This window comes from Petromyzon marinus, chromosome 7, assembly GCF_048934315.1.
Source record: "Petromyzon marinus isolate PM22_M1 ecotype Great Lakes invasive population chromosome 7, UKy_Petmar_22M1.pri1.0, whole genome shotgun sequence".
NCBI classification, from domain to species: Eukaryota; Metazoa; Chordata; class Hyperoartia; order Petromyzontiformes; family Petromyzontidae; genus Petromyzon; species Petromyzon marinus.
In genome coordinates this window covers 7,654,274-7,669,384 of record NC_133673.1, presented here as the reverse complement: position 1 = coordinate 7,669,384, position 15,111 = coordinate 7,654,274, and the positions used below count along the sequence as shown (strand labels likewise).

Here is a 15,111-nt window from a genome sequence, read left to right as displayed (position 1 = left end):
GGGCTGAAAACGCCTCACCATCACCATAATTCACACTGACTTATAAAAGGAAAAACATGAGCTAATGTTTCTGTTTTTTATGTTTTTAGTCAATATGAATGCAGACTGTTTATTGGCCCGTGTTTGTATCTCACTGCCAGTATAAACCCCTTCATTTGCATTTGGAATTTGTATCTTTAAATTGGTTTCCAGCAATTACATTGACGCCCGAGAGTATCGCTCATCTCTTGTTGAGGCTGTGATGTTGAACAGCCTCACGCTACTTTTAACTGAATCTAAGAGAATGTACAAGTAGCACTGTATGCCCTCATGCACTGATCTGAACTATGCCATATGATTGCCTAATTGTTTGCCTGATGTTAATTATTTTGAAGCCAAGTGATCTCGACAATTGTGCTCAATGCTTCTTCATGTTGTAAAGTATTTGGTGCAGTAAATGTGTTTACTTGCTTCAATTGTAAGATATACACTGTTATAGTCATGGCCTTGAACTGTGTAAATATATAAAGTGTAAAGGACACTCGGGGCATTTGAAATCCTTTGAGAGCTAGTTCCTTTTAAAAACAATTCTCACCAACCGAATTTCGCATTACAGTAGAAGCCTGATATAACACGGCTCATGACACCATAGATTCGGATATATATACTGTGGGTCAACTCATGTCCCCCGAAAAAACAAATATAACTCGTTAATTGGCTGATCCATAGCCCAACCCTACACCACCTGCCCTCCCCTCTCTATTTGTAGCACATGCGTAGTTGGGCAAAATAGACACACAAAAAAACCTCCCATATTGCCTTTAACAGACTTTTAGGGCAAGTGCTGTGAGCGAGCACCTATGAAGGCCTACACAGCACACGAGGGGGTGGGTGTCCAACACCATGCCCTGCCACCTTTGTCTTTCATAGTTATGATTTTTACACACCACACCAAGTATTCATTTGAGGCTGAGTCGACCTAGGGGAGGCCCAGGACCGGCTGAGATAATTGTCACTGGTGTTGGCCTTGAGCGGGAATTAATCTTGGGTCGCCGGATTCAAAGTGCAGTACGTTAACTGCTACGCTACCACTCCGCACAACTAGGCACGGAGGCACACATACAGACATGGAGACATACAGACACGGGGACACAGAGACATGGATGCATTTTCCATTATAAAGCGGGTAGCCTATCATACCCGTGTTATTCACGTCTGCCACCTGCATTTTTGGGGCTTTTACTATATTAAAAAACACATCTCTGTGCCCTGCTCAGGTGTCATAGACTAAATATGCTTGATGGTGTAAAACATGTAAAGCTGCTTGATTTTTTTATCATCCAGTCTCAAAACTTTTCACTGCCCCTCATACTTGATGTTGGTGTCCACTTATTTTGCTTTGTAAAACACTTCTGATTATAGTCCATCGTCAATCAGCCATTCTCTCTCGTGTGCATTTTGTTCGTTGTTCAAGAAACTGTGATTTCTTTCTTCCGTCCACACTCAAACTGGCAGGTCCTCTCAGTGACTAACAGACAGGCCTAACTTTCTGCATGAGCCAAATGGGGTTGATCGGTGTAGGACGATAATGCATACAGATCAATCCTAAAATCAATTAAAAATCGTGCAACTACTGTATGTACAATATTGACGGAATGAGACTGTTTTTGCACTAAATAGATTGTAAAATCTACGCATATACTCGTATACTCAGTAACAATAACTATGTGCCTGCTCTCTGTTGGAAAGCCAATGTACCCACGTGCGTATCAGACGTCCGCTGATAACAAAACGGCTGTTGTCCCATCACGCGTAATATCAGAATACACATCGACAGTCGTTCCTGTTTAAGTTGGCCACCCTTGTCGCTAATTCCCTCGGTGTTTAACCACAATAGGCAGAGCCAACTGCAGCCTTCAAGGCCGCACGCAATCTATTTTACCCGAGATCAATTGGCGTGTTCAATGCACGTTACCCAGTTAATTTGCAAATGCAATCTGCCCTCTGCTAAACGAGGGCAAGAATTGGTCTCCTTCCAATGCAGTCTGATGCACGGACTGCTTTGTGTTTTTCCCCAGATCTCAAAATGTATTTTTTTCTCTCTCTCTCCCCCACCGAGTGCAGGCACATAATGCGTACACGTTATGTAATCATACTTAAAGAAAGCTATCGCGTAGCGTATTGATTGGCAGTTTGATGGTGCATCCAAATTCATTGACTTGGGCCCCTGCCTTTCTGTGCTCTGTCTTCTGTGCCTCCTGCCACATTGCATGGAGCGTTTCCCGGTTGTTTCATCTGATGCCGAGTGATGGATCGCCGCACTTCCTCACATGCCACACGCCAGATACTGTTGATAAAAACACAATTTCCGATATTTTAAAAAAATGAATACAATTATCATTTCATTGGCTGTTACCATGCAGCTTTCTTTGCCTCAAAGGTAAAGCGGTGAACTTTTTTGTTTAGTGTAGTGCATGATTACAAACTTTCTGATTGTTTACGATTTCTGTTTTTTTTCTCATACGTTGACGCCGAGCCAATCGATATAGACTATTTTCTTATTTACTAAATCATGTTTTTTAAACACTGTGGAATAATGCCTGGCCCCTCTCGCATTTTGTCTATGCTTCTCTTATCTTGCTGGTTGTCAAATGGCGGCGTTGCGTTGCGTTCGCCAAGTGCTAACTCACGTCGTATGTCTGCAGCTTCACGCCTCCTGCGGCCTCTGCTTGTGCTTTGTGTTTGCCTGGTCGAGACCTCGGTCATTGCATTGGGAGTGCACTGTGTAATGCAGCATCACTAACTCTCTCTCTGCTCCCTCCTGTAGACTACTGGGGAGACACTAGTAACACTGTAGATATCTACGGATTACAGCTGGTTGGTATGTATGCTGTTAAGGCTGCTTTCTGTCCGTGTGATAGACACTCTGTCCTGTTCAAAGTGGTGATTTGGCTTGTTTTTCTTTTCTGGTGAGCCTTGTGTGTCAGTTTAGTTGCGGGCGATTTTGTAGATGTAGCATTTAATGAACCCACTTTAATCTTATCACCATTAATCTAATGGATGTTGCAACGAAGCCACTTCCTCACCCACTGGAGGCTTAAAAGTGTTACAACAAAGCCAAGACGGCCGTTCAAAATACCGGCAGCATCTCCTGTAATTATAACTCGTATTGCTCTTCGTCGTTCAGTTCAATCAGAAAAGTCGTCGACAAATTGCAATACGTTAACTATTGGAATGTTCAAAATGTCACTAGTTGCACATTTGTGCAATCGGTGATCAATGTTTGTAAACAAATATTTCTGGCAATGTATTGCGCATAAGTTAAATAATAGCCTCTAGTATGAACAAAGTGTCTTTGATTAAATCCATTATTGGGTTGATGGTGACTGCAAGTCTCACACTGTCTGAAGGTGGTGATAATGGGGCATGAACTAGACTGACTTTTTCAATCCCTCGACTGAATGGGCCTTGCGCATTTAATAACATTTCATTTAATGTATAAGGGATTCATTTTTGAGTTCTGCATTATAAGCATTCACCTCATTGCCACATCAGTCTGGTTAGAGGCTTGCATGTTTAATCTAATGAAAAGCATCTGGAAAAGACTGCGCTTATGTCTGTGTTTAACTTGCATCGCATTCCCTTAAACTGGACGTAACCGCAGTTGTAGTCCAGTTGTTTTCAAGTGGGTTACCCCACTTTGTTGCCTTTCTCATCAGTTGCATAAAAATAATAATGAAGCAATGCATGTAAAGCAAATGGAAATTCCTATCAGCATTTATGCAATCACTGCCACTGTCTGGATGTTTTTTTTGCTCTCACACATTGTCCTCTCCACTTTTCTATGAATTTTTTTCTGTACTGAAAAGTGGGGGTCGTTATAATTTCGGGTAACTGCAATGATGACTGCTTCACATTTCAGGATTGTCACAGCTTGTCAGACATTCTCAAGGATGGCACTTTGCATGTCTGTACTGTTAGTAAAACACCATCATCGAATTGTGTCATTTTAATTACCAGTCAGTAATTTTTCCTTTTTGGCAACTTGTTTTGTCAATAGATATATGCATAATTGGAATTGAAGACACCCATTTTCAATGTCCTGAATGTGTTCTGTCACACAATTTTTTACGAAAATTTTTTCCTGAAAAAGCATGATTACAGTCATATTGTAATTACCCTAATTTTAAAAGACCCTGAATATGCTTCATGTAGTTGTGGATTACTTCTAAGTGTTTAGTTTTGATTAAATACGCTCATTATTTCAAATGCCAACCACGGAAAAATGGACAAATGGGAATTTTTCTTGACATTCATCGCCACCGAATACAAAATAAGGCCAGGTTGTCGATTATGAACTTGAGCCTCGCTCACCTAAACACATTTCAACGCAGGCCGCGGAGCGGCTACTCAGTTGGTCGTGTCATACGCGATCGCCGCCACTCACCTCGCGTGGCGCCTGGTTCTGTAGCCAATTGCGTCGTGCGTGGAATTTGCTTCGTGCTGCCATCAGCAGTAGAGTGGTGGCGCCTCTTCCCCATTCGAGGTGCCTCCGTTGATTTCTCCAACAGCGTAGGCCCAGAAGCGTTAAGCGGTTCGCTTTGATTCGCATCAACGTGAACAAAAATGGCGTATGGTTACAATGTAAAAGCTCTTTAACGACCACTAGTCAGTCTGGTATGTATGTATGTTCAACTTATATTCTTGGTCCTTTCGGTAAAGTCACGTAGAAGCCCTGCAGTCACGAAAGCTTTAAATCAAAATGTATGTTCAACTTCTTTCCCACCATACGTGGCCAACCGTGCTAATCGGAGGTGCGGGGGAAGGACAACAAACTGAACACAAAAGGCAGTTATAAAGAAATTATTTTTTCAATCTAGATTTCAAAGTGCATGGCTACAATGTCTTCCTAATGTCAGAAGGAAAAGTGTTTCAGACGGCCGCAGAAGTGCATCTGAAAGCGCGCGATGCAGTGACCGTCTTTGTTCGATGGTTAGCCAAAAGCCGGTGCAGGGATGAGACGGAGTTTGTGCGATGGTTTAGTACATTGGTTATGACGTCGCATTAGCTTATCACAATGAAAACTTCAAAAATCTTGGTTACGCGCTGATTGAGATGAATTACGTTTTCGTAAACTTCCTTGTTTATAACGGTTACATATTTGGTGGAATCCAAACTGCTCTCTTAATGTTGTTTTTGTTTCGTGTCATTACGTTTGTTGAGAATTTTTTTGTCTCTCCAAAATGTCCGGTCACTACATATGCATACATACTACATGTATGTACATAGTGTGGTGTGTATGTATATTTATACGAGTGTGTATGAGTGCGTGTCTATTTATATATGTTGTTATCATTTCCTTCCCTGCGTGACTGCATAACAGAATATGAAATAAATTAAGATGCAAAAAGAAAGGAAAACGCCAGACGAAAGTCTTTCCGTGTTAATCGCACTGCACTGATCTTAAACTCACTCTCCGAGCCTCGAGTTCTATGCGGTTGCCTCGGACACAAGTGGCCCCGTGCACCCGGTGTGCAGTAAGCGTGCAGCAGTAGCATTCCTTGTGGGGTCTCTAAGCTTCGTGGCTGTGGGCTTCATGCCGGCGCATGCTTAAGCCCATCTACACCAGAGCTGAATCATTCGCTGGGATCCACTGTTTTAGCTTGAGGTCCCTACGATTCAGAAGCACTGCCACTGCACCCATAAATTTACTTGCGTGTGGTTTTTTTCTCCACCTAATTTCTTATTACGTAAATTTATTTCTCACTTCATTTCCTCGCCTGTTTTTTGTACGAATTTTACAAAAAATTCAATCAATTTTGCGTTGGTCACATTCTTCATGTGGCTGTCACCTGTACCTTCCTGTTGGCATTGATTGCCCGCACCCCGCAGCCGTCATTGCTCTTGAGCCACCATGGCTTGCCCTCTGCTCACGCCTCCACCTTGCCCACCACCCCTCCGGACCTCCTATCCCCCCCCCCCCCCCGCTGTCCTTCTCCCCTGCCCGTGCCACCCCTTGCCCCCCCCCCACTACCTCCTTACACACGGCTCCCACCACCTCCCCGACCCCCCCACACGCCTCGACCACTCTCCTGCTCTCTGTGTCCTCTGCTCCTCAAGTCGAGTCAATAGCTGGACCCCCACAACGGCGCGCTCTTTCCTTCTGTCCTTGCTGTTCTCCGAAACGAGGAGGTAAAGTATCTTGCTGACGGCGCAGGCAGTGGGCCTTCAGCCCCAAGGTGCTCTTTCCGGGGTGGGGGGCGGGGGTTAGGTCCCACACCCAGAGCGGCGGAGAGAGGTTTTACATTTTTTAGTTGCCACTTTGTTCGAGGAAAGGTGTCTTTTGCTTATTTTTGAGCTTCTTGGTTCAAATCTTAAGCCGACGGGATAGGTAGGCATGAGAGAACACGACACGCCGTATGAATATTTGCCCATTAACAAATTGAAATATTCTTCTTGTAAGCCTCAAGTCACATTACCACATATAAAAGATCAGAAATTGGTACTTGAATAAATCCTACAAGACAACTCTAACTGTAAAGCAGTGTTTTGTAAAAAATATCCTCAACATGCCTTAATTCTTTCCCTGTGGCTTGATGATTCACATCATGTAGCATTAACTACAATCCTTTTTAAAAAAAAAAACTCATAATTTACATAACACTGGTTCTTCCAGTGCAGAGACAAATTTGTTATGATTTGCTGGAGGGCATTAACTCCTATAATTTGACATTTCCTTCACAAACCTAAAAAACATCTAGTAAAATATTTCTCAGGCGTCTCACTAATTCAGGGTAGGGTGTGGGGGGACAGTGGTATGTATGATGTATGTTGAAGTTCTCGTGCATAGCGCTGTGAATATGGCAACCTGAGTCCAAAACCCACCTATGGCTAGTGTCAGTGGTGAGTATCTGAACTAGTCCAGGCCCCTTCACAAACCCGCATTGATGGTGAAGTATGGTTAAACAACCCACAATGCTAACACACCGTAGGGAGGCCTCCATTGAACAGTATTTATTAAGGGCCGTAAATTGTGATCTCGCAAATTGTCTTGAGTAAAGGGGTTTCAGTTGTTTAATTTTTTCGGCCTTTTAGTTTTTTTCTGTGCCGCTTCCTAACGACACATCCACCGGTACAGCCTTCACGTCCTTCCCAAGGCCTTGGTTTAACCATTGATTTCGGGTCAAGACTGGCTGCAATGGTCTGCCCTGTATTTTAACCGCCGCATGTGAGCGTCTAAATTTTTACCATCCAGAATGCTGATGGCAATGTGCTCGCGTTGTCTCTAAACCCCCATCTGAAGACTTGTCTGCCACCCATGTGTATCATGCCCATGGAACGTTTAAAAAATATTCATCATTTAACAGCATGTGTATTTTCCGTTGGAGTGTATTTTAATACTACTGTATTGTTTTTGCATCCTTTTCTCGAGTACTGTGTGTCTGCTATTTAAAACGTGCTTCTGTCTATCTCACTTAAGAATTGCCTCATGCTGAGTCTCGTCTCGGATGGAAGTCCGTGGAAGTCATTCCTGTTTACTATAAATATCATTACAATAATGCGATCATGAAAAGTTATTGACACGGTTCATAATTGCTTCTGCTACATCTCTGCAATCAAATCTTTGTGCCGCCACATTTTTGCATTTTAAATGCAAAATGTTAAGCAGTACCAAAGTGGTGCCTTCCACACATTTCCCTTTTTCATGCGAATCTGATTTGCGAACGTTAAACACGCTTGTACCATGCTAATCTGCTTGTTGAGCCGTCATCAGTCGCCGGTTCTGAAGACCTCTGCTCTCAGCAGCTCTCGTTGCATTGTGTAAACATTTCATGCGAAGGGCGCACGTGGTCATTGCTAATGCAGTCGGCGCAACTGCTTCTGTGGAGCCTTTGATCCTGTCTTGTTCCCCTTTGAGCATAGGTTATATAGTCCCGTGTAACTCGCACTAGAAACCATCACATCTACAGATAAGGGGTAGACTCGGGTTAAAAGAAGTCTTCACATTTTTTTTTTTTAAATCCTTCACTTACAGGTGTTTTGTAACAAGAGGACCTGTTACTCTCACAGAGCCATATATGATAAAAATTGCGATTCCTCTATCCATATTCTCCGGATTATATAGACACTGCAGAAAGTAAGACGCACTCCCCCCAAACTTTGCAGTGGGTGTTAATGTTAAATACATCTGGTCGCATGTGCACACACGTCGACTGGATTACAAGGTGCACCCCAAACCTTTGTTCTAAATATAGGAAGACGCCACGCCATAGTCCCGGAGAATACGGTAATTGTTATACTTCTGTTCACTACAGTAATGTCTATATTTGGACAGTTGCCGTTATCCGTAATTTTTCTTTGTATCATCATAAGGTCATGTGAAATGTTGTGGGGGGGGGGGGGGGGGGGGTAACAATTTGTCTTATTTGCGTGTTTGCTTGTTTTATAAAATAACTTATCTTACTTTTGATAACAAACATCGCACCAGGAATTTGAAGTAAAAAAAAAGACTTAAATGCATCACAAGCCATAGCAATATCAAGTTGTCATAACCTATTTAAAGTATTTTTTCATATATGTACAAGCAAACAACGCAGAGCATTTCAAGTGGTGGCGTAACCCATGTTCGGGATGATTTCATGCAATCATTTACCAATCACTTCTTAACAATCGTTCTAAAACCCTTCCACAGCAGGCATTATAAATTACCTGCAACATGTGACTCTCATTCATTTTGTGTACAGAACACATCGCTGCTTGTCACGTCGGCATGCGTTTTGCGCAGTGGAGCCCGCTTGCACACGACATGATGGCCACTGTTGCCGAGAATGCACACAGCTTGGAGGGGTGGTTGGATCCAGGGTGGGGCACTGCTCTCTCTCTGCTCGAGCAAATTGAAGCGGCAGAATCGGGAGCACATTTCCCACGGAGTAAAGTTCATTTGAGCTCTAAGAAGCTTTCTTTTAAGGGCGACTCAGCTGGCTGCAGACAATGTCAGTCCAAATACACTCCCTCTCGCTGCCCCGCCCCCCCCCCCAAGTTTTAAAGTTGTAAAATTAAAATCTAAGCGATAAATACTGCAATTTGGAAAAGCAGTATGCTGAAAGCAACACTCGTGTTTAATGATTCATAAAATAAGATGATACAATTTGGGTGCTGAAAAGCACATGTTGCGATCCAGATGAGCATCATTGCCCACCATATCCAGTTGCTTGTGCTTTGAGTATTTTTACACCACATCGTGTCCTGGTCCGTGGTGATACCGACCGGTCTCGATTGCCAAGTGGGTTCCACTGTGACGTCATTTGCATTCCATGTGCCACCAGGATGAGTAGTGATGCGATGTTTGATCCAAGGTACAGGTTGCATGGGCTGTGCATTTCATTCATGCATGTTTGCCTGCTTGCCAGGAGCGTGCGTTTAAACTCTTCATGCGATGTTCAAACCGGACTTCCTTCACCGCCAGGGTCTTGACGCTGGATTGACTCTCACCTTGCGCAGCTATAGAGCATGAGCACCTTCCAATCTCTGCACCACCAGGAATGGTGACAGATCACGGGATTGGATCATCAGGCCCCTAAGGGTAAGGGAAGGAAAGGGAGTGACTCATAACATTGAGACGAATATGAACTGAGGAAATGTGTGTTTTGTTCCAACACTCAGAGGTGTGATTCCAATAATAGTTTTAATAATTTGAAAAATGGTAGCGCTTGGAATCATACCTGTTGAGAACATTTACACTTTGCTCACATTCCACTCCACTTTGAGTTACTTTACCCCAAAGCAAATTGGTACAGTGCACTTCAATAGAGAATGCCATCCCTGGAAATTTTACATTTAAATAACCATTGCACTTGTTCAGATGAATTGGGGGGTGGGGGGGTCGGGTGGGAGTGGTTAATATTTAATTCCCATTTTGGCGAGGAGGAAAGTGATCACCGAGCACAGTGAGAGAGGATGGAGGCAGGGTGGCTCTCCCAGCGGTGAAGCGTGGTCCGGTTTGGCGCGCTGTGGCCACGGCTGTCCGGCCGCTGACCGCGTGCACTCTGCTGTGTGTCGCAGGACTCGGGAAGAAAGACGACCCGCGCCTCATGCAGGAGTGGTTCAAGCTGGTGCAGGAGAAGAACGCCATGGTTCGCTACGAGTCCGAGCTCATGATCTTGTGAGTGGCCACGTATATATCTGTACCCATACATGTTTCTGATGGTATAGTGGTCCGTGGCATAACTTTGATTTTCTTGGGTGTGAAATTGACTGTCAGTTGGCAGCTCATTGCCAATACGAATGTATGGCTTGGATCTTAATTATTGTGACTGGTTAATGTGTTCATCTGGTGGAGCTGTAGCACAGTAGTTGGCACACTATGCTTTACATTTCCAGTCGCTCATAAGAAGATAAGTGGCGAGTGATATCTAAACCTTTCCCAGTTATTCCCCCCCGCCTGCACTCAACAGCACTCAACAGCATTAATCAGCACAGTCAAATATGGTAACAGAACTACCAAGACCTACATGGTGTGGTCAGGCTTCCATCCACCAGTGAATTTCTGAAGGGCCATCTAATATATATAATTAATCAACTGGCATGTAGTATCAGAGTACAAATATCCTTGGAGGACAAAGGCATTGAGTGTGGTACTACCTACAGCTTTCTCATGTCACGGTAGGTTGGTGTTCTCCAGTCCAACTATGTTGAAGGGAGTGGAGTTTGTGTGTGTGTGGTGTTTTGTGTGTTTTACTGGACATCTGTGAAAAGGAGCTGTTTAGCTCATCGGATCCCTCCAGTATAAATACATATTCTGATTCTCTGATTCTGTGTGCACGCATGGTTGCATTACAGTGCCCGAGAGCTGGAGCTTGAGGATCGACAAAGTCGCTTGCAGCAGGACCTGCGTGAACGGATGGCTGTCGACGGTACTGACACCACTCGTCCCCACTACATCCCTCCACACACAAGTCCCCCTCCTCCATCCTTCTGACCCCTCCACAAACCGAATGGGAACCTTCATAGTTCAGGACTGGGGCTAGAAATGTATAAGTAAATTATTTGGAGATTAACTTAAACATTTGCAATTTCAGTAGTCATGGCTAGTCCACAGTGGCTCCATGGTTTTGAATATTGTTTTTGTCTGAAGACATTTTTACAGCTGCGATCAAACTTTCACAGAAGCTCTTTGCTGAGCAGGGTTTCTATATTTATGAATGTGGATTTGCAGAACCCAAATGATGCTTGCGGTCCAAAGGGTCTGGACCCCCATTTGATAACTTGTACAATGTCTTGCAGATTCACCGAGTATCGAGCGTTTTTAGGAGGGTCCTGCATTGAATTGTTTGGCGGTTTATATTTTAAATGGGTGTCTTGTTTTTTGTGGGGAAACCAGATTACTCGGAGAAAAGCCACACATACGGCTGGTTATCTCTCAAAGATCAGCAAAGATCCACCAACCCTTGCCTCAGGCTGCTATGGAGCTATGTCGTGGGCAGCAGAGGGCAGTGCATAAAAATATATTATTATTGTGCTGTACACTTCTTCCACGTCTGTACTCCTCGCCTCCACAAATCCTCGTGGACCGACGGTGGCGAAGTTCAGTCAAACAATTCACCATGGCCGCACATCGCGGGCGGGGACCCTCTTCCCGCGGTGGATTGGCAACAGGGCCACGCACGTGCATCGCGGGCGACCGCATCCCTGACGCTTCCGCTTTTCGCTCCCTGACCCCGCCGCCGGCGCGGGCTTGCGAGCAGACGCGCAGAAGAGCGAGGCGGAGCTGTCGGAGGAGAAGCGGATCCTGAGCGAGATGCTGGACGTGGTGGAGCAGCGCGACTCGCTCGTGGCGCTGCTGGAGGAGCAACGACTACGCGAGCGCGAGGAGGACCGTGACATCGAGGCCATCATGCTGTCGCGCGGCTACACCTTCAACTGGACGTGAGCGCCGCTGGCCCGCACGGCCCCCTCCGCTCCCGGCCGCTGCATCGAGGGCGGTTCTTTGCCGGCTGAATGTCGAGTGCGGGCCTCGCGGCCGTGCTTGAGGAAAGAAGGAGGGGGAGTATAGCTCGTAGCCTGCTGGCCCAATGGCCTAACAGTGCCAGCCCTCCTGCACTACAGTACGTCTTCCCTTCTCCTTCCTCTCTTGTTTATTTTACAAATTCTTAAATTTCGTCCTGTGTCTTGATTTTTGTGGTCATCTTTTTTTTTTATCGTGCAGGGTAGCTTCACTGAGCTGCGAGCAGATCGTTTTGTAAGTAGGCCCATGCTTCCTTTCAACTGGGCACTCGTGCTAAAGAAGCTTTTCCACGGTAATACCGGCACGTGACGATGGGCCTGCTCCTCCGAACAATGTTGCAGGGGTCAGCAAAATGAAAACAGGCATGGGGGCATGCCCCCGCATTTGGCACACTGACGTCTTTTTCGCCGAGGTGAGCCTCCTGCCTCTTGCCGTCCACCAGTGACGCCTGCTGCCATATTAAATGCGGCACCCCCAAATTCATGAATTGCTGCAGACGTCGATCAACGACCGCGTGATCCTGCGAAGTGAACATCTCATCGCTGCAATGTACGCTTTATGCTCGGAATTCGTCGGAGCTGAACGTTGGAGAAAAAAAAGGCGCCCTCCCCTGGCTTTTGGCTGTCTTAACGCATCATTCCCACTTGGTTGTCTGAAAAAGCCATAACACCGCATCCGCGACTGCTTTGCGGTCATCAGTGCCGGTTGCAGCTTTGATAGCCCCAGGTGTGCACAGGGTGGACTATGTGTTGTGGAGTGCGCTCTCGCACTTTTTAATAGAGTGGGAATTTGTACATTCTTTGGGAGATTTTTTTGTTTGTTCCTGTCAACTACAGGCTGATATTAGGTTTGTAAGGCAGGTCACTTTCATCATTATCATCTAAACTTCAAAAGGGTGTAAGTAATGTTTTTGTTACGTGTTTAATGTTTAGATTTTATAAACTGAGTTATGCATATTTCGCCCACTGCCATTTTCTTGTTGATTTTTCTCTCACTAAATTTGTATGAACTTTTCAAAAAGTGTTATTTTAAAAGTCACTGAAACCCAACACCTCTGTTTAAGAATCAGAAGGAAACCATGACATCTCAAGACCCCAAGCCATCATATGTGCACAAATTCTGACACCAGCTTCTGATGACTCATATTTGTTAGTAATTTACACTGGCATCATTGACTTTTATTTAACGCAGTTATGCTCATCATATATTTCTCCAGGACAGAACTCTTGTCGGGTCTGTGACCCATCGATCCCACCATTGTTTCAAACCACATGGTTCTGAGTCTGACTTCCCTTGACAGCACTTAAGCATTTGGTGGATTTACTTGCCTAGCTTGGAGGAATGTCCGTACGCAGTTCATAGGTCACATCTCACTCCTCCACCCCACATGCGCGCCGAACAAATGTATCCTTCGTGGAAACACCTGAACACTTTCCCCATTCACTCTGTGCACGATCAACACGTGTGAGTGGTAACTGGAAGAGCTCAAAAGGAAACATTCTGCACTGGGAGGATATGCCGTAAAGATAATGTTCGTCAGATTCTCAAATGTGTAAGGATCGACAACGCACACGGCCAAGTTTACCTAGAGGCGGCGTTGTCCATGCAAGAAAGCGTGTGTATACATATATACACTATATAATGACACCGTTGTATATATATTTACACAAACTATATGTTCACTTTATGTTGTTAATAAATATAAACTGTGTGCGCGAGTGCGAGGTGGAGTGTACATACAAAACACAGTTGGCAAGTTGTCCCACATGTATGCATGTGTAGGCTTCATGTGTGTGTGTGTGTTTTAACAGGGCTTTTAATGAGCCGTGTGCGTTAATAAGGATCAAGGACTGAACTAAAAAGTCAAATCGTGCATTCCCTGCTCCTGCGCATTAACTTATCAAAGTGCTGCAATGCTGTACGCAATACTTTATATAGTACGTCGATTTTAGATGTGGGGAAGGTCAATTTTACACCCTTATCTTTTTTTCTTAAAATGATGTAACTTATCATTTTGATACACTGTTACCCACCGGTTTACATAAATGAAAAGAGGGAGAAAAAAACTTCGCTTTTCAAAAAATTTCACAAAGTACCATCACTGATTCATGTGCATTTACCATAACATACAATACAGCACATACAAAATACCCTGAGAGAGTGGATGGTTAATTGCACAGAGGTTGAATGTGCAGTTGCAATCTTAGACTTTTTCTGTCACACAAACTGACATTGATGTGTTGCTACAGGTCATGTGTGTGTAATGACATTTGGTCAAGTGATGCAGCAGTCTCTCCGTGTTAAAGTTAACTTTGGTAATTCAGCACCAACCATTTGAGTATCGCAATTGCTACAATCTCATTCACCCACCTTGGTTAACACTAATACTCTCCTGATGTTTTAAATTCAACAGTTCGCATTCACAAAGCTTTACCTGCTATTATCTGCCAATGGCAATGTTAATACATTGCCTAGTTGACGTACGCAGTTAAAGTTGCATTTGATATTGTTAATCATACTCTCTTGTTATTGTTGCACTGTTGTAGGATAAGCCACGCGTGCGTGCCGCTGTTGTATACGAGGTGGTGTGTTTTGACTCGTGTGAATGTAAATGAAGCTCACTCTGGCCCGACACCGCACTCCGTGGCGGTGAGGTGAAGCCCGGTGCTGGGGTCTTGGTGGTCCTCGGTGCGACACTGGGGGCCCTGCCGACACAGTGGCAGTCGTGGGTTATTTATTTGTTGCACATTGCGCGGCGTCAGGAATCTTGAGTGAGGTCCGTTTTGCCATTGAACCCTCTGGGGTTTCCCATTTGTTCGTTCATAAGTGTTCTTCTTACTGCAAGCTCACACACCTGTTTAAAATTTGGCTTTTTTTTGTTAAAGTCACTCCAATAAAACTGGTAGTTAATGAATGTTGTGAACGTGCAATCCTTTTTGTCATTATGGGTAAGCTTTCAACTGAACAAAGTGCTGTTTTGCGCTTCTGCGGACGTCTGGAATGCTCTCCTTCCGATATTAGGAAGCCATTTTAGCTTTAAACTTTTAAATCATATAGCTTGAAAAGCAATTTCTTTAGAAATTAATTTTGTGTTTAGTTTATTGTCCTTCCCCCGCACCTCCGATGAG

General features: G+C 44.4%; 1 protein-coding gene across 9 annotated transcripts in view; it reads left to right on the top strand.

The window, feature by feature from the left end:
• The window catches only part of LOC116939898 (protein-methionine sulfoxide oxidase mical3a-like), a 143,109-nt gene extending 128,212 nt beyond the window's left edge, over positions 1 to 14,897 (top strand). For 5 of the 9 annotated variants that reach the window (XM_076065306.1, XM_076065307.1, XM_076065313.1 and 2 more), the window contains 5 exons: positions 2,807 to 2,860; positions 6,100 to 6,171; positions 10,042 to 10,141; positions 10,819 to 10,892; positions 11,724 to 14,897. In XM_076065306.1, coding sequence (XP_075921421.1) covers positions 2,807 to 2,860; positions 6,100 to 6,171; positions 10,042 to 10,141; positions 10,819 to 10,892; positions 11,724 to 11,908 — 485 coding nt within the window. In that variant the 3' untranslated portion in view covers positions 11,909 to 14,897. The remainder of the gene's footprint in view (positions 1 to 2,806; positions 2,861 to 6,099; positions 6,172 to 10,041; positions 10,142 to 10,818; positions 10,893 to 11,723) is intronic. The other 4 variants (XM_076065311.1, XM_076065312.1, XM_076065308.1 and 1 more) reach the window with 3 other exon arrangements.
• The last annotated feature ends 214 nt before the right edge of the window (positions 14,898 to 15,111 follow it).